Source organism: Drosophila ficusphila, unplaced genomic scaffold, assembly GCF_018152265.1.
Source record: "Drosophila ficusphila isolate 14025-0441.05 unplaced genomic scaffold, ASM1815226v1 contig_412, whole genome shotgun sequence".
Lineage (NCBI taxonomy): Eukaryota > Metazoa > Arthropoda > Insecta > Diptera > Drosophilidae > Drosophila > Drosophila ficusphila.
The window spans coordinates 2,761,125-2,781,400 of NW_025064326.1; the positions used below are offsets into that span (position 1 = coordinate 2,761,125).

At 43.6% G+C, this 20,276-nt stretch overlaps 1 protein-coding gene across 2 annotated transcripts in view; it reads right to left on the reverse strand.

Annotated features, from left to right (window-relative positions):
- Positions 1 to 14,481, reverse strand: part of LOC108092507 (protein O-mannosyl-transferase TMTC1) — a 45,090-nt gene extending 30,609 nt beyond the window's left edge. The window contains exons 1-2 of one of the 2 annotated variants that reach the window (XM_017192125.1): positions 14,062 to 14,481; positions 7,719 to 7,989 (exon numbers count right to left, since the gene is read on the reverse strand). In XM_017192125.1, coding sequence (XP_017047614.1) covers positions 7,719 to 7,747 — 29 coding nt within the window. In that variant the 5' untranslated portion in view covers positions 7,748 to 7,989; positions 14,062 to 14,481. The remainder of the gene's footprint in view (positions 1 to 7,718; positions 7,990 to 14,061) is intronic. The other variant, XM_017192126.1, reaches the window with a different exon arrangement.
- Between the last annotated feature and the right edge of the window lie 5,795 nt (positions 14,482 to 20,276).

Genomic DNA, 20,276 nt, shown 5'->3' on the forward strand with positions numbered 1-20,276 from the left:
AGGAAATATCCGCACAAATTTTCACAATTAATATGCACTTCCTGTGCAGACGACTTGCAACCAATTCAGAGTGCAACAACAACAACAAAAATAACAACAAGTTGTGTGGGTGGTTGGAGTGGGGTGACCATTTCTCAAGGAACCTCAAACTGCCGCCGAGTTCACATGTGAGTTCAGTGCTGCCATTAATGAATACGTGTGCAGCAATAAAGCCAATTTTTATGGGCAAAAGTCACGTGAGAAACTATTTAGTACATCTACGAACGAGCCAGGTGGAAAGTGGGTGCAAAGTCGGTGCAACTTTGTGCCTGACACAGCCGGCAGAAGAAGAAAGGCAACTTTCTTTCTTTGCCCCGAAGGAATCACAGCAAAAAAGTGAAAATATTTTCTAGCCACTCACATGCATATTTATACGTATGTGTATCTGTATCTGTATGTGTGTGAGTGTGTGTATGTGCATTTCCAGCCAGAACCAAAAACTGAGGCATTTTGTGTGCTGGCTGAATTAATTTTTGGCATTTATCAACTAAGCAAATTGAAATCGTGTCGGTCGAGTCTGGCATTCTTAACCCAGTTTATTGTTGCTCCATGATATGTGCACTCGAGCATTTTTTGTGTCCATACTTTCGGGGTTCAACTGGCTCGAGGGCCTCTGTGCTGTTGAGCAAGTGAATCAACGAGTTTTTGATACTTCCCCAACTTGTTTTGGCACATCAGATAATTGATTTGCAGGTGGAGCAAACGGGGCGTTAATGAGTGACGCTTGCCAAAGTTTTTCAAATAGTACGGCTTTCTATTTCCCTCAAAAAAACAACTGAAATTTCGATCAAACATTCAGGGGAATTTAAAGGCTGTCGGTTGAACTTATTCCTGAAATGGATTTTTTATTTCATTTTTAAATGTTGTTCTTTTTTCCCCGATGTATACTACTAAAATCGTATTGTATTTTAACCCAGCTTAGTCACTTCTTCTGCTCTTAAGAGCCAAAGAAATAAAAGTATTTCAATGAATCCTCATTCTGGCCGACACCCGACCATAAAAGCAGCAGAACTTGTGCACTTTATGGATCTCTTACCGCAGAGAACTAGCATTACGACCTCGTGGGTGGGCAATATGGGAATGGGGCACTACGGCAATACGGGAATACGGCAATGCACCCATTAGGCCGACCGGTAAATGAGCATTGAAGCAATTCATAAAACTGCCCAAACAAAAAGCCAATTTTATTCGCCCCAGGCACGCGTAAGTGGCGGCTTTCCTTTCTTTTCTCCCTGGCGCCATTGTAATGGGTCGGAGTCCGGAGTCCTGAGTCCTTGGTTCGAAGTCCCGGAGTCCGGCGATGGTGAAAACGTGTTTACGCTTTTATTATGTAAAGAACCGGACAGCAGGCAGCTCGGTGGCCGTAAAAAGAGCAGACGCACACACTCGAACTCCACAAATCTGAGTGGAGTGTTTTAGGCGCGAGCACTCGCCCAGGAGGTCCTACAAGTCCTGGAAGTCCTGCCCCGTAACGTATGCAAAGTAATTGCGCGCATTAAATATGTTCTGTTTTTATTAACTGCGGCGGTGGCGGTAGCGGTTGCTTCACTCTCTTAACGAGAAACAATTAAGAAAAACAGGCGCGTATCATAAAAATTAAAATTATGCAAATGCAAATTTAGCGAGCGACGAGGCAACGCAACGCCAGCAAAAACTGAAAAGCGAAAACGAAATCCCCTAAAAAGGTGGCGAATTTCGTAATGCGGCAGACTGCAGGCACTTTTCGTCTTGTTTACATTCATTCTGCTATTCAGCGTATGCAAATCCCATAAAAACTCATTTCGAGCCAATTGACTGCATTGTTGTTGATATTGTTTTCCGGAGCCTTTTAGTTTTTTGCGCTCTGCAATGCCGAGAGTTGTGCTCTGCTATTTTTTGTGCAGTCTCCGCTAAGCTTTAGTTGGGGCTTCAAAGGGGATGCAGAGGATGTCCCTCCATCATCGTCTGCTCCATTCAGCGGTAATTAACTAAAATCGTGCTTTTATTTGCCAGACAACAGGAGAGGAAAGCGAGAACAATGAAAAAATCCGTTCATTTGCGAAAATTGTTTAGCTCTGGAGGAATAACAACGAAAATCGCAAATGGAAATCTAAAAATCTACTGCTGGGAAATGTAACCGTAAACGAGTGCTAATACAACTGGTTTTCTTTCCACCGACGGCACTGGGAGAAACTAGGTTATAATTTCAAATTACTCAGCTCCTAATTAAGGGAATACATTTTAAAACCCATCAATAACCTCGATTGGAATGGTATTAACTTCGATTTTCTATTTTTATCAGAATTTCCAATCAATTTAATTGCCATTATTTTGTTCTTAGTGTTTAGTTTTTTTTTCAGAACTTTCGCGAAACGAAACTCGCCATTCTATATACAGAAAGGAGCGCTTGTTGGTTTTTAATTTTATAGCCAAACAATATGCTTACAGATTTCGTTTGCAGTTTTTATTAAAAATCGATTGGCAACCGCTCGCAGATGCGGAACATCGGAATAGAAAAAATACACGCTCTTCAAGCATCCATCGGTGTGCAGCGGGTTAGCAATAATACCAGTTTGGCTTGTGGCTTTGCAACTTCCACACACACACCGTCCGATATATATACACGCATACTCGCATACATATACATATTGAAAGGATCCCTGGGCCAACGATAAACTATTGCAATTCGAGTCCGTAAGAGTAGCAATAGGGTAATACTATTGCCCAGCCCGCATGTGTGTTCGAGTATATTGACATGTTCGTGCTCAAATTAATCATGGAGTCTCCCTGGATGGGGATTTCCCAGATACGAGTATATATGGCAACGGAACAGTAATTAAAATTGTAGAAGTCTGGCAGGACGAAGGTTGTTTGTTACGTTTAACTTGGCTGAGTGCATTGCATAGTGCTTCCCTGTGATTTTAACTTATGTTTAACTTATTATTAGCATTGCCTATTAAATATCTTTTGGGCTCATTTACAATTTAATGATGATCAACACTTTGCTGAATTGATTCAGACTCGATTATTGCAGATATATTCTTTAAACACCAATGAATCTGTTGTTTTAAGGATGGGATGCTTTGTAGTGATGTATCTACCAACTTACGCCTTGAGATACTCTGCTGTTGCTTAAACATCTTGCACTTCACTGTGCACGCATTTCCCCACCATTATCTATTTTTCTTCTTACACATATATATATATTTATACATATATAAACGGATATGCAGCACCCACTGCAGATTACCAAAGTCGCAGCTAACATATTTCTTAAAAAGGGAAGAAAGAAAAATAAGGAATAGGAAAAGGAGCGAGGAGGGACGGGAAACTGTTGCAAGTGTGCTAAAGTTTCATGCTTCATTGGATGCCGACGCCCGTGGCCCTTTTCCCATTTCCCATTTCCAGCTTCCCGGGATCCCTGGATCCTGGAGCCCAGTTTTCTTGGCGGCAACACGAGGCATGAGGCACGAGGCACGCGCTCTCCAAGAACAATCAAATTTGCAACGAGCTTCTCCGGGTGTAATATTCCGGCGAGCCAGTCAGACATGTGGCCGTGCTCCTGGGGCTCCTACTCCTCCTCCTCCGGCCCATCCTGCTGCACCACATGCAATAATGCGGTTCGGTCGGGGTGGCACTTTCATAATCGAAACCCTCAAGCCAGCCGAAAGAAGGCCAAAAAGCGATGCAGTCCTGGGACTGGGACCCGAAATTCTCCCCCGGGCTTGAGGGCCATTAAAGCCGTAAACGAGGCATTGGAAATTTAAAAGGCAAACTCCCCCGACCGAAAGTGAAGCACACATATGCTTACCGCTTACTCGAGGGACTCTACTTTACTTGTATATGCCGTATGGATCCCCTTTATAGTTTGGGGGAAAGAAGGAGCTAAACGCTCCTCTCTTATTTTTTTATTTGCATATTTTAATGCAAATTGTGCAGAATTAATTTAGTGCTGTTTAGTCTCGAACTCAGGCCCGACCCTCGATCCATATCCTTCCGCTGTAGCCTCCCTTCATCCCTTCAATCCTCTCTCCTTCCTTCCCAGAATTTACCACATTCTTCCCTGTTTTGTGTCTGTCGTGTCGAGCGGGTGGATTTCCTTTCCCTGCCTTTCCTTTCGTTTCGTTTCGTTTCATATGTAAATATCCAAGTTTCAAGTTATTTTGCCCTCAAGTTTGTCGTCGTCTCCATTGTCGTTTTACTTTATTGTTTATGCCCGAATTGTGTTCGAGGGCCACTGGAGTGTGGCCTAGTTTTGGGCCAAGGGGCAATGAATGTGCGAAAAATATTTTATGAGCTATATTATGTAAACTGAATTTAGTTTTCCCTTTTTTTCCCCCCCCGCTTTGACATTATTTGCTCTCTCTTATTTGGGCGCTCATTGTACAAGTTTGTTGGCCTTTGTTTGCCTGTGAATAAACCAATCCGGACGCGATTTGGGTTTCCAAAATTTTCAAATTCCATAAAAATTCTCATTAGCCAGGGGGACTCGGAATATGGAGCTCTGAATATGAAGCTCGAAACTTGAAGCTTGAATATTCATGCGTGAAGAGGCGACAACCAAGAGAATTATTACAGGGAATTGCATAAAAAATGTTGCTCACGTACAAAGGAAATGAAATGAAATGAATTTCTGAGCCGTCCTTCACTTTGTTCGCTAGTTATCTCGCCTTTCCGCCTTTTTTTTTTGCGCTCTGTCCTCGTTGGAGTATCTGCAGCTGGGCCTTGGAGCGCGAGAGCTCAGGGAAATTTATGCTGATCATTCATAATGTCAAAGACGCGCCAAAGGATACGGGCCACTGTCCCAGGACCCAGGACCTCGGACTAGGCTCGGCTCCGCCGCCAGAATGAATGGCCCAGGTCAGGTCGCCACCACTGATAGCCTGGCCCAGAAACGCTGAGCGAGTGGCAGCTCCGAATTCGGTTAACCCCTTGGCGGCCAACGTTGCGTATGAGCAACGTAATATTCTTTACCTCAGCCACGATGACACTTTAAAAGTGCTTTACCAATCTAAACGAATGTAATGCCTCTTTAAAATCGATAAATATTGTGGAAGTAATTTTTGGCTTCCAAAGGAGTGAATTTACGAAATAAGAACATCTGCTAAATATTCGGAATATTCAGAATAAGGGCTTCAATCCGCATAGGGTTAAAATCCACTTCAGCCGAAGTACTTTCCGCACTGAGCTCTTCGGGGCTTCTAATCATCGCCACATTATCATCGCAATGGCGCCAAATGAGGCGCTGCAAGGGGAAAATCCGAGAGCGAGTGAAGGGAAAGTGAGTTTCCATTTATGGCTAAACAAATACCGGGAGCTGCTGTCCCCCGGCTCCTGGCCGAATTATTTATATGTAAAGCGAGCCTTGTCGCCGAGTCGGGGGAAATCAGGATGTTAGAGAAGGGAAGGTAAGGGAAGGGAAAAGCAACAGAAACAGAATCAGAATCAGAAACACGAAAAAGCGTGCACAATAAGAAAGGAAAATCAATTTCCGCTTTCGAAATAATTCCAAAGCCATACAAAAGCGGGGATCCAAAGCCGAGCTGAGCTCCAGCTAAAGCCAAAAGGAGCAGAGATGAACGCAAAGCAAAGTAGAGCGGCGGCGAGAAAAAGTTGCCATTATCCTGCGCGGCGGCAGCGAGATAAGATATTTGCACAAGAATGGCATTCAGTTGATAAAATCCGATTTGAAAATGAGCGAATGCCTGGCAATGAGCAAGACGCGCGGCCGAAGGACCAAATCGAAGGGCTCCCACGGAATCGGAAGGACTCGGAAGGAATCGAAAGGAGCAGGAACAGCAAGAGCAAAAGCAAAAGCAACAGAAACAAAAACCGAAACAGAGGACTGCCGCCCGGTTGGGATAACAATTTTATAAATAAATATTTGTGCGGGCGAGTCCTTGCCGGCTTTCTCTTTGCGCTTCGCTTTTGAACTTAACTATCGGGCGATAAATCATTTGAAGTCCCCAACACCATTGGCCCGGTGACAATCTCCGTCCGGACAAGCGGACCAACGGACGGACGGACGGACGGAACTCCTTCCTCCGCAGCCTCCTTTTTACGCACTTTTGGCCCCGTAAATCTGTGCCGGAGAGGCAACCAGCAACCGGAGAAAAAAAACGGAATGAAAAGAAGAAGGAACTGTTCAAGTAGAGAAACGGAAGCGTGTCTCCGTCTGATAGCCTCAATGACTTCCGTTCCTGGCGTTTAATGCTTTTTAATGAGTTGCTGCTGCAAAATGTTTAAGGACATCGACATGGCCAGGATGCGAATGTGTACATGTACATCGACAAGGACATGGACATGGGACAGCGACAGCTTAATCGATTTCATTGTCGGCTAGCCGAGGTCTCAGGTCTCAGGAAATTGCTCAAGTTCCCCGAAACTCTTAAACTTTAATTTGCTCCCACAATTTATAGCTTACCTTTCGGGGCAGTTTATGGCATTCGAAGGGGTTTTTGAAAAGCATGAGATAAGCCAAGGAACTTTTTTGACATATTGCTAGATCTCGTTTTAAATAGAACGTTGTAAATTAAAGGTGGGTAAGCCTCACCACTTTTCTCTATTTATGGGGAATGTGATTATGAAAAGGCTATCTGTTGAATTGATTTTATAAATCTCAAATTTTATTGTTTTTTGGGACTCTCCAACTCGGAGTTCTTCCAATGAAACTATTTTCGGGAACACTCGTTTCCCTTCAGCAGATTGATGGCCTTGTGTCCTTGCCCTTTGATGCCCGATTTGAGTATTGTGTCCAAATCGTTTTCGGACGACAGTTTAGAATTCGATTGGCTCCGACTGGACGAAGGACGAAGGCCCAAGGACCCTGTGCGATTACTTATGCCGGTCAGGTAAATCTTGTAAAAATTGTCTCCTGCGTGTCGTTTTCGGTGCCAGGACGAGTTTGCAGGAAGGACGGAAGGTTGGAAGACTGGAAGGCTCCGCTTTTCGCTTTCGGTTGGCCAGAGGACTTGATTTGTTGGCCGGGCCTTAAAGCGGGGCTTTAATTTGTTTTGGTCACGGGGAGCGGCGCGATTTGCTCGGAGCGCGGCCATATGTCTTGGTTGCCAGGGAGCGGGTCCAAGATGGATGCCCCGGGAGCTGGGAGCTGGGCTTCCTTCCCGGACTCCTCCTTTGACAAATGAGTGGCCCAAAGGTCGTTGCCAGGGTCGCGATTCTCGCCGCCGCTGCGTTGTTTTTTATTATTTGCTTATGCGTTGGCCGTCCGACGTTCTGGTCTATTGAAAAATCTTTCTTCCTGTCGTCTTTCCACGGGGAAAGTGGGCGGCGAGCGGGAAAGCGGGCAAGTAATGCAGAAAGATAAACAAGTGGCCGCAAATGGCCGGGACAAGGAGAAGGAGAAGGAGATCGAAAAGGAGAAGGAGTCCTGGCCAGTTCCACTTCCGGGAGACCACGTTCTCGGGCAGGACCTAACAAATTGTGGGCAATATTTTCATTTCATCAGGAGTGTCCTTGGACGTCGTTGCCAGCGCCCTGGGGGCCCCAAGTTGGCAACTTTATTGCATTATTGAAAAACTTGTCAAAATATTTTGAATGTGTAGAAAAGCTCTTGGCTCTTGGCTCTTATTAAATTTGCTCCCCGCCCGCCGCTCTCGTAATTGTATGAAAATATTGTATTTCAGGAATGGGAATCCGAGACGTGGGCAATATATCTTATTATGTTTGTATTCAGAACTCACCTCGGACTTCGGCACTTGGGAGTATGCATTTTTAAGCGAGTGGCTCTGTCTTTATCTGACTCCGATTCATGGTTTAATTAACGCAAATGGCAGTATTAAAATTGTATGAATTTCATATTTTATGCAAGTAAGGAATTTTAACAGCAACAACAGCATCGTTTGTTGATGTTTTTTTGCGAATTCATGCTCTGCATTCAAGTGAATCCGTTGTGGTTTAATTAAATTGCTGTTGATCCTTGCTAGTTTCATTGGCCATGTTTTTTTTGGGCAGCTGCAAGAAAAATGTGAAATATTTATTTATTAAATATTATGCTTCTGATGCATAGAAGTTTTTTATGATGTGTGGCTTTGAAGCGAACCGAAAATGAGAACGTGTGAGTCAAATGCAGAATGTCGAATTGTTAAATTTTAATTTTATTGCGGAAGCCACAGAAATCCATAGTGATTTTAAACCAAAGTCATGTTGAACGAATTAAACGCTTTTTAAGGCAGTTTCTGGCCAAAATTTTGCATAGATTAAATTGCAGTTTTCATTATTCGGAGATTTGTGAGCACCTATTGTTCTAGTCGGTTCCACAATCCATTTCCATTCGAATTTCCGAAATGTATTGCTGTTCCAGGTCATGACAAAGAACACCTTCGGTGTTCGGTGGTTGCCCTTTCTGCCTGCCACAAAAAGTCCGGATTCGATGGCAGGACTGTCCGGAACAGCAACTAATTGATGGCAAAACCGGATAGATTCTTGCTGGCTGCCCTTCCTATTATTTTCACTGCCCTGTAAAACAATCCAGGAAAGCGAACTTGCTGTCGGGGCCACGTTTTATTTTCAGAAATAATGAAGCTCGTTCTGAAAATAATAGGTACACATTGATGGAATTTAATACGTTGAGAAAAGCTCAATTTGCTCGCCGGCTAAGCGGGAGGCGATGGGGCGGTCGGTCGGCCATTCGCATCAAATTTCCAATTAAACAACAAATTCTAATTTATATTGCGCAAGTTGTCCGCTTTTGTGCTGCTTGTTTGCCTTTGTATCTAATTCATAGTAAATTATTTCGGGGTAATTATTTTGCGGCTCGCTATTAAATATCTCTGACATGCCGCCGTTCGTTTGATGTAGGACAATTATTTTCAATTCATTAGTATTTTTTTTTTCTAGTTTATTGAAGAATGTGGAGTGCCGTGAATGGTTTTGTGTGCTGCTGCAACTGCAGCGCGTAATTGGAAATGGACTGACTAATTATTGAAAGGCTTTCGGCCACGTTCTCTGTTTGAATAAATAGCGGCTGCTGCTGCTGTCAAGTTTGTCGGGATGTCAACCGCAGAAATGTATCTGCAACCGAGTGTCTATTATGTGAAAACGCGCATGTGGCATATAAATGTCGCAGTCAATGGCACAAAGGACCCCAGAGAGCCCATTTTAAAATCTAAATCGAAGCAGCGATCGAATAGTCGACTGGGTGGCACCCTGTTTTCGCTATAAGCCATTTAATTACTGAAAGTCCCGGCTTATTTATATGCTCTTGTTTATCCAGGGTGCTGTGATGTCGCTTTCGAATCAGTTGGTTTCCTTGCGGAGTGAACAAAGCCCACGAGTTGAGCGAGTGTCACGCACATTTTCCCCTCCTCGGATTCATTCCCCCTTTCCATTTTGCACCCATCCGAATGCCAATTTCTATGCGCATTTTTCTATTATTTATTATTTTTATTGAGCTTTGGGGTGCGGCGGCATGGCGTGTTGACAGTTGCCATTGATTTCGTTTAGGGGCGAAAAGAAAATTAGCCACGTTTTCATTTCATTTGCATGCAGTGCGGAATTAGAATTATATTCATATATACTATATGACTATGCTAGAGTATCGGGAGTGCAATAATATTTCCTCTGATTTGCGATAATAACATTACCGCCCGCTGCATAAATTATATATTGAATAAGCCACAGAAGGATAATTTTCAAATATACATTTTTTGATTTGCTTATCCGACTTTTTCATGGATCATGGCTATTTGCAAGTCTCTTTAAAACTATTATCCGAGCTAAAAATATGTTTGATTTTTTGTGCACCGAAAGAAATCCGTTCTTGTTTTGGTCATCTAAAAAGCAAGAAATAAATGTTATTTATATTTTATGTATTATTTTTCAAAGTGCTTGTCGGTAAGTGGATTCCTCGAAGCAGCTTAAAATTGCCCAACAATTGAAATCCAATTTGCCGCCACCCCTAACATTTTGCAGGGGAGACAAGTCAATTTGTGTATCGATTCGATCGAAAGAAAAGCAATTAAGCGGCCTGTGCTGTGCGAAAATGTTCTTTAAATTGAAAATCATAATTATTCATGACGAGACTGGTGAATTGAGGGGAGAGGCGAGTAGAAAAATGGTTATAGTCGTCGGTCACTCACTCACACATCGCCTGTTTGGCGAGCTCTTAAATATAAAACATTTAACGCGCTCCTTTGTTGAATGCCCCGCCTCATTCGCTTCATTTGTGGGATGCACAAAGCGGGTCCGCCTTTCAGGATCCAGAATTCGCGATTCACGATTCAGGATTCAGGGGCCCTCGTATCCGTCGAGCCCATTGTGAGCGGTTTTTCCATCATATTCGCTCTTTTTGTTTTCCCCGATTTCCCTGCTGCTTTTTTTTTTTTTTGCACTTTCCCCATTCATTCAAACAAGTAATGAAGTTCTCCTCTGCGAAGCGGATCGCTGCCGCTTTGTTGTTGTTGTTTTTATTCGGTTTGATATTCTTTTTATCGATGCACGTTAAATTTTATTGCAATTGTTATGCGCTCGCATCTTCGCTGCGCTGCGCTGTGGTGGCGTTTTATATTTAATAAATTTAAATCACTTTATATGCGAGTTTTATGTGCGTTAATAATGCGAGCGGGCGAGCGTTCCCCCTTTTTTTTATGGACAAAGAGCAGAAATTTCAAAAGCAATTTATTCCGCACAGTATACCCGATACAATATGGACATAAACTAACCAACGTTTATATGCCATGTGCAGGATATTAATGATGAGCTCGGTATCCTTTTTAAATAAGTGCAATAATCGGAACTCGAGCGCCGTTTGATGGAAGAGCCGGGCCATCAACAATTTAAACGACACAATGGTTAAGTTTCTGATTAAACATTTATTAATTATAATAATTGGGCGGCCATTGATTTCGCTCGGTTGAATTTAAATGCGAACTGCGGCAAGGCATAGAAACATTTAATAGTCTTTTCGATTTATTTTTTTTGATTTCCGCACAGAGAAGAGGGAATTTATTTTCGCAAAATACATATATTCTTGTGGCCCGATGTCGGAGTTGGTTTAAAGTGTTGAAGGATGGGAAGGGGGGTGCAAGAATACTGTAGTAACTGCATAACTTTGTCTGTTTTGACCGCACCATCCAACGGCTGCTCTTGAAGCCGGCCAACTTGGGCAAAAGTTCCGGGTTCTGTGCAGTTGCGGCACTTTTTTGTAGCTTTTTAGCTCGTTCTTGTGCACTTTGGATGTCAACACATCGACATAACGACACATTCGTCCAATTTACACACACAGGCGGAGGCGGAGGTCCTCGAGAAAGGACTTGGGCGGCAGACAAGCAGCAAACTTGAACTTTTGCGGCCAGCCAGATGTTGAGACACAGCTGCTGTAGCCGGGAAGCTGCAGCTTCAGTTGGAAAACGGGTGCTTACATTTACATTTTCCACAGATATCCCCGCACATACATATATATATATACCCTGCCTTGTACATATATACATCAAAGCACCCACGGCCACAACATTTTTGGCAACCGCGCGCATTCCTCGCACTCTAATTACATGTAGAACCGGGGGAAAGCCGGAAAACGGCGGGGGCATTGCGGGGCAGCTGCGGAAAACTCAAACTGAAAACTCGGCTTGAGCATGCGTTGTGGTTTTTCATTTGCATTCGCTCGGAGGAACTTCGCCCCGGAGTTTTAAGTGAATGAAATTTCTTGGCCTGGCCACTTCTTTCGGCTTTCGCCGGGGATAATTAAATTGGGCACCGAGTACGGAGCACCGAGCACCGAGCACCAGCTCCCTGTACTATATATCCACTTCTATATTTTATTTATGATTCCATCGGCCTCTGCCTTTTGGCTCTTGTCACTGGCTCTCGAGAATGCCGAGCTGCGATAATTCCAGCAGGCGGATTCTCCCACCCACTTGGCTTTCTCCTTTCTCCATTCTCCATTCTCGGTTCTCGGTTTTCGGTTCACGGTTTAGTGAGCAACAACAATTTTGCTGCCATGAATGCATTTTGCAACCGGCATTTTCCCTCCACCCACCCGCTTGTTTTGGCTTTTCTTCTGCTAAACTTTCGGGGGAAAATCATTTATCAATGTCAGGGAATGCAGAACATTCTCTCTCCGCACGAGAGAACTTGTGTATGGCGGCAGATTGCGACGGCCTAGCCTCTGATATTTCGGTTGAGGGGGGAATTTTCCGGGGGGGCGGTGCAGTGCCTGCAAGTGCGTGAAACAAGTTGGCGAAACTTTCGACTTTGTTTCGCAAAACACTCAAGTGATTTTGAAAATTATGCACACGCATAAATGCATCGACCCGGCAGACATGTTCGAAACTTTTTATCAAAATTGCAGGCCACCGAAAACAAGGCAAAAGCGGCAAGAAGCGAGCATAAAAGTTGATCGCACCAGATAAGTTTGCCACTCTATGTGGCATAGTTTCCATGTCTCGAAACTATAAATATTTCACTCGACGAAGCTCGCAAGCCTGACCTAGACAATCCGCACCAAACTAGACCTTAGTACTTCATAGTTATACTTGTGTTTCAATTAGTTATCAGGAATGTAAAACCCCATAAAAGTGCGCTATGAATACGGACAATCAAATAATGGAATGCCATTGGAGATTCGTTGCGCAATTCAAACCATTTCCTGCCGACCATTTCCGAATGAGGCGTGGCTTTGTCTTTGGCTTATGGCAGAAACTTTAGCACTTAGTGCCAGGACTCCCCCATTGCCACTCCGATCCCCCATCCCCCAATGGAACCCATCCTGCCTGCAAAGCGGTCGAGCGAGTGTTCTAATCCTCTGGCCGCCACTTGTTTGCTGGCGAAACAAGTTTGCACTCAAAACTCGTAAATAATGGATGGAAAAAAGCGCAACCGCACCATTCATAATGGAAAAAGTTGCCCGGCCACTTGAAACTATTGCACAAGCACCGAGCTGGTCGAGCTGGGAAGGATTCAGGATTCAATGGGCTTGGGCCAGAGGTTCGGTTGTGCCTCCTTCGAGGATGCAACACGTTCCGGGGATAAAGGAGGTGCAGGAGCAGCCGCCGGCGTTATTGTCATGTGTACAGTAAAAACAGCAAATAATAAACAGCAGCGGGAGGAGGGCACACAGCAAAACGCCAAGACGGATGTTACCCGTCAGTGCTGCACTCTACTCTCCTCTTTTCACTATGCAATTGGTTAAGTCATAATATCTATATAAAATTCGAGAGCTCTATAGCTATTAACATATCCTATTTATTTCGAAAGATTCGATGCACTAATTAAATTGTAGATAATATAACAAATGTTGTCAAGAGAAACTATACTGAGTTATGTTAATATAAATGAAAATTCTGATGCTAATATGGCTTGAATAAGGTCCTTCTAAATGGGAAATATCAGAAACAAGTGAAATGCATTCCTGACCTCTTAAACCAGAAATGGAATTCCCTCGCCGCAATATCATCACCTCAGCTTTAAACGGAACTCCCAACTCAGATCCTTTCTGGCATCGATTTCGGGCACCACTGGCTGTTGATATTGCACTGGCCGTGGTTGCTGTGGCCTTGGTGCGGTTTCCAGGACTCGGGAGCGGAACCGGAAGGCGGAATGGATGCCGTGCTCCTCGACAGCCAGCAACCAACAACCAACAACCGACACACAACACCCAACACCCAACACCGAATCACCCAACCCGCCCACCGCTCGTTTGGAAGCCAAGGTTATAGTCACATTTTTAATATGCTGTCTGTTCCGGTGCTGGACGTTGTTTATGATGCGCATATCCAATGGCACTCTGCTCTTCTCCATACGTGTGCAGGCCGGGGCATTTGTGCAATAAATTTAAAATTGCGTTCGACTTTAAAATCCGCAGGATGTGCCAAGCGAAAGTCGACGGCGAGCTTTAACTTTAAATGTCTGCCTTATGGGCCGCATGAAATATGTTTCGCTTCCCCGAGAGCAGGCAATAAATTGGGATATTTATGAACTCATCTGGTATAATTTAATTACGCTTTTAGTTGTCGTGGAGAGCAGGACATTTTCCAGGAATTGTGTTGCGAACAGAGGGAAAATCTTATTAAGCGATTTGGGCCTTACCTTTAGCTGATTTATTTCCAGAGCTTCGGCAACTGAACTTGAAAAATCGGCGTAATTAAAATTCCGGGCGGCGGAGGAAAGGCCGGAAAAACCGATGAAAGCGGAAATTGGATTTACACACACACACACGGGTTCAGTTGAACAACAGATGACACACACACATACAAACACACATTCGCCAGCCCAATTATTGTAATATTTTGACTTTAGTTTGAATCTTGTGTGGATTTAATTCGATTTAATTTATGTTGCAGCATGTATGCACACATTTGCATAGGCTCTTTTTTCGGGAGGCGGGGGGCGGTGCGCTGGGGAGATGGCCACCCACTAAGCTCGTAAGCTCGTAAACTCGTGACTTGGGGCAGCCGGCGAAAACCGAGAACCGAACGACGACGACGTGGCGTCCACCACGCGATTCGAGTGCAGCAGGCAGACTGAGGTCCGCTCATCGCCAGAAGCGGCGGCAGAGGCGGCGGCAGCGGCGGTCCCGCCGGCAGCAGCGAGTGCCCGAGCGGTATCTGCTCCGCCGCCAATGAGAGCGCCACTCGCTCTTCCCGTTCGGCAGCTCCAACCCACCACTCGTGACTGGGGAGCCCACTGCGCAGACGCACGCTCTTTCACTGTTATTCGGATGTTAACTAACAGAGTGGTGGGTTCTGAAAGGACTTAACAGGAGGGATTGCCAATGGAAGCAACAGTTTGGTATGGTTTTAAAATATTAAACAAAATTATATGTGGTCTGAAATTTATTTTATACTTAGTCAAGCAATTAACCTTCTTTTTTATTCTATTCAAATGTTTCATTTCTATGGCCTCTAGCTTTAGCTGTAATAACTCTTCTTCTTAGTTGCATTACAGTGCATGCCAAAAGTTTCCCCTCTTGCTATAATTCTGTTAATAACAGTACTGGTGATAAACCCATGTTACTTTTGGTTTTTTATTATTTTAATTAATCTTGATGGGAGTTACTTTTAATTTTTTTCATTGACCAGCAATCATAGCATTCCACATTTTTTTCTTATTAAAAGGAAGTCTCGCCGGAACCACTGCATTATAATAAGCTTAAAAGTCTCGGATTAAGGTTTATTCGTTTTAGGACCGCACATTTGCATAAATTTATAAATCCGGATTACAAAATAGTTTCCACTGTGTGGTTAATCCCACTCCTCCCACAAATGCTCCAGCACACTTTCTCTGTCTCCCAGGCAATTGTGGAATTAAGGGAACAATGAAAAAGATAATGCGAATGCCAAATTGGATTCAATTAAATTAATTTGCATTTGTGGCATTTTAATGGGCACACTCGCATGTATGCAACTCTCAGCGTCAAGACAACGGAAATGAAGTTTGATAAGTAAGTGCCTTAAATTATATAAAACCCAATTAGCCCCATAAAAAAAGGCGAGGAGGAACTACTACCCATTTCAGATGCCGTCAGTCAGTCAGTCAGTAAGTGAGTAAGCGGGTGTGTTTTTCGACTTTTCCCGTCTGCTGTTCGCCTGGCATTTGGAGTCTACGATTTTCCCACATTCCCAGATCTATTACGCCGGGGGTTTTACATAATGCAACAGCTGGCTGAACCACCGAAACCACCCATCGCATCGAGGAGAGTCCTCGGTCCTCATCCGACTAACCCAAAGCGCTGGCTCTTATGAAGTTCAACAAATTATTGTGAATGGGATTCGCTTTTTTTCTTGCTGTTTTTGTTTTTCGGGGTTGATTTGTATGCAGCGCTAAAAGCTTGAAAAATGTTTTACCCGCACGTGTTTCCTGCGCTTTGATAGAAAAACTCCCACACACCCGCAGACACACATTCGAGACACATTATATAAATAAAATGGGAAAGAAAAGCACAACAATGAAATGCCAGCTCGGGTGCTTCGCTGGGTGGTTATTTGTGGGTGGTAATGGTGGGTGGGTGGTGGGTGGTGGTTGCCTGCCAGCGACAGTCACATTACAATCTCGGGCGTGGTGGGTTAACGCTGGCGGACCGAAGGACCCTCGCTCCCGGAAAGTGACATTTTTAGAGCGAAAACAAAAAATCGTTGCAATTTTCTTGCAATGCTTGTGGGTTAGAAAGGGTATTTGCAAGGTGAGAACTGAAATTGGAATCAAGATAGCGAGTGTCCCAGGTCAAGTGACCTTAATATCCTTTGAAAATAATACGATAATGAAATTCAAATAAAATGTAAAGGGGATTGTTCCGCATACAGATAATGATTTAATAGTTTAATCTTGTTCTTTATAATATTTTTAAGTGGGTAAGCAACCTCCTATAGAGTAATAAAGAAATTGCTTTGTCAAGTCAACCGATAAAATCGTTATATCCCTATTGAGGAGAAGATTTGCTCGGCTTGAAGGGACATTACAACTCTAATGAATGACTGGGCCAGGACTCAGCCGACAGATTTTTATGTAAGCAGTCGAAGCCATTGCCATTTTCCATGTGGAGTGTGGAGTTTGGAGTGAGGGAGCCATTCCCAGATCTATTTTCTCTTACCGGCTTACTGTTAACTTTGCAGATTTCCCCGGCTGGCTGACGGGCTGCATTTGCTCCAAATTGAATCCTGCGAGAATGCGCGAGACAAACATCTAAATTGTCAACGTAATGCGACAAAATATTGAAGTCAGCAGGTAAAGCCACCTGACACATCCTGGTCGACTGGGATCCCCATATTCCCCCGCTCCCTGTATCCCTGTATCCCAGTGTTTCCCAGTGCGACTCCATCCAGTTGTGCGGGAAAAGGCAACTGCCAGGCACGAATTCAATTTCGCGTCCACAGATGCCATTCACCTTCGGCACGTACGACTATCAACGTCAACAAGTTACCAGTGGGCGGTTGAAGGTTGAAGGTGCTGGGTGGTTCAGAGTGGGTGGTGGGGTGCCGCCTCGCATTGGGGCGTGGCAAACTAAAGTGGAAAACAGCAGTCAGACAATACAATTGCTTCCTTGAATGCATCTGAGAGGCGACGACGACGACAACGACAACGACGACGGGGAGGACTTCCCGTGACATCTTCGTTGTCCTGGCCAACGCTCCCAGTGCTCCTGACATTTTATACTGAATTATTTATTTAGTTTTTCCTCCTTTTTCCACGCGACCCCGGCGCAGTGCTCATTATGCTCCTTTGTCCGTAGACTTTTCCATTTTTACTGCTCCGTGACGAGTCAACAAGCTTGAAATTTAAGCCGGATCGGTTCCCGGTCCTCCAGCGAGTCCTGCAATTAGGTGCATGTATCCCTTTAACCCTCTAACCCTCGTTGATTACCTCTGAGATTTTGTGCGGCGGCGGTCCGAGGGCTGCCAAAATTAAATATGACTCTGGAATATTTTCAATTTGTGGACACGAAAAAGTTTGGCTCGCCAAGACGCCCGGCTGCTGGCTACATATACATTTTGTTACTTCTTCGGTTTACCCGTGGGAAATTTGCTAACAGAAAATAAAAGTTTCTGGTCAAGTGAGTGCAAAAGTTTTAAGTGACGCACTTTTTCACCCCACTCGCCGCCGCCGCCTTCTCCTTGAGGTCCTGCCAGAGTTTGGAAATTACTTTTGTCGTTCGAATTTGGCAGAGTGGAATTTTATTAGGCTTGACTTATGGGCCATGTGTACTACATTTATCCGTGCATGTTGCCCCGAACAAACGCCACTGGTTCTTGATTAAATTCTTTATCTGGGAAATGGAACTTGAAAAGAACATTAAGCTGGGAAATGATTGCATGTGGGACATAAATTCTGGATTGCCTCGGAACTTTGAAATTAGTGTGACAAATAGGGAATCATTAACTCCCGAAAAATTACACAAATCTTTTTTAAAGTGTTTAAGCTTTTTTTTTCTTTTAAAAATTCAAAGAGAAACAAGCTGAGATTTTTATTGGCTTTTCTAATGATGCTTGCCATAGGCAATTGCAAGCTGAAAACCAGAATTTCCTTTCAAATTGAATCTGATTTCGGTTTATTTTTTCCTGGCTGTCCGTTTTCCTGCTCTACCTTTTGCCTTTGCAAAGATGGATCTTCGAGTGTTGTTCACAAGTGGCGAAACGAGGAGACGACTCCGAGCCATAAACAAATTCGTAATTGCCTTGTAATGCCTTGTGTTGACAGGACTCGACAACTAGATAAGGTCCTGTGCTCCGTCCGAAGAGTGAGGGAGACGGGAACACTGGCAAAGCGAGGGATGAGGGAGATGGAAGGCTGGAATTAGCATAAAACTTCAATTTCGCCTTCACACACTGCGTCCGATGCAAAAGGGGGAAAAACCATATTTTCCAGGAAGCCTGCAAATCGCAATAGATTGCCAACTATAAAACGGAGGCCTGACTTATGGGATGTGGCTCGAATGGGGCACACATGACCCTATAAATGGGGTACGCCCGCATTAATTAGTAATTTATTCCAACTTTTGGGGCTCGGCTCTGCCGCACACAGTGAATTCCGTAAGTATGGACATCCGACTCTCGTACGTGGAGTGTAAATGAACTTTTGTTCATTTGACTAATTTAATTTCGAAAGTTCTGTCTGTTCAAATTTTATGAATATTTAAAAAGTTCCCCCACTCTGGCCGAAAAACGAAGACAAAGCCTCCTTCAAAATTGGGAATTCATCAAAAAAGTTGAGCCGTTCGTAAAGTGGATAAAATATTCATGCATGCAAGTTTCTATTAGTCGAAAAAGTTGGAATGGCTAATAATTCACTAAAAAGCAATTAGCCTCCTTTCAACACCCCGAACCCCCGAAAACTCAAATGGCAATTGCGTAAGCGCTTAGGGCTGAGTTGCAAAGTAGTTTATAAGATTTTAATTGTTCCAGAGTGCCTCGAACATACTCGTAAAGCATTAGGCTCCATTACTGAATCGCAGGGACCAAGTGACTACAATGTACTTGAGTATTTGCCATAAACTGAATACAATTATTAATAACATTAAATAAATTCCACTTATCCTTTAGTTAGTTGATGAAAACATACATGGAAAAACATATATGGAGTTAGTTGACAATATTTGTAGAAACCACTCTATTTGTAGTGGTTTTTCGGTTGTAATAAGGCCAAAAAGTGACTTAAAGCGAAACCATACAATCACCCTACGACCAAAGATAATGACCACTATCACTTTTTAAACAATACAAAAACAAATGATTTTTTGCCTATTTTTCGCATTTTTGGTAATGGGTAACATCATCATTATTTGCGAAAAATGGCCAAATCACAACATTTTTAGGTATGAATGCCATCGGATAGGAAATTTTATTACGAATTTAACGATGTATGCCATTCCACATTTGAAAGATTACTTCCTCAGATATTGCAAAAAAACTGGGTTTTGTTTTAATAATTTTACGTAATTTTATGCACAACCAAACATTTTTCAATGGTAATTTGTCTGTTGTTTAGGCAAGAAAGTATAGTTTTGAAAAAGAGAAGCCCAACCATCTATTCGAAAACTGCGTTGCAAACTTCTGACTAAAATTATAATTCCCTTTGCTCTTCAAGGGTATAAAAATGATCTGAAGAGGCGTGTAAATTAATTCAGGTAAGCGACTTAAATATTCTACAGTACTTCCAGTACCCCTCCCCCTTCGTTATTAGATCTGGCCAACTGCATTTACAAGCCCCGTTTTAGTATCTCAGCCAGGAGAGTACATAGAAAGTAGTGCTAATCCAGGCGGCTCATAAATATTTATAAGCGACTGGCACAGTTGTTATATGCTAATTTCGGCCAGAAGTGGCGGCACAGTTACATCTTGAGCATCTGCCAGTGCGGTAAATAATATTTACATGGCTTGGCATTTGCATAGCTAACGACAAAAACTGCTCCTCGAACACATGCCGATCCTGGGATCCTTGGATCCCTGGGCAAAGCCCCATATCCGCCGAGTAACCCCGAGCAGTTCCAACACCAGTTTACACAAATTAATGCGAACTCGCACGTGTTAATTCAAGGATGTGCGGCTGTTTCATCCCACTGCCTGCTATTCGCCATGAATTTGCATATTAGAAAAAGTTTTCTGCTTGTGAAATGTCAGTTTAATATGCGTGAAGTAGTTTTGCTACCGCCTCCTTTTCCCCATCCCATTTTCCCATCCTTTTCGCCTTGTAAAATGCGCTTAAGAAAAACGGAGATAAAACTTTGTGCAATCTAACTTTCAGCCCAAGCCCCCAAACCCTCAAACCCCCAAAACCCCGAGACCAACCCAACCAACCCGAAGCTCAACACA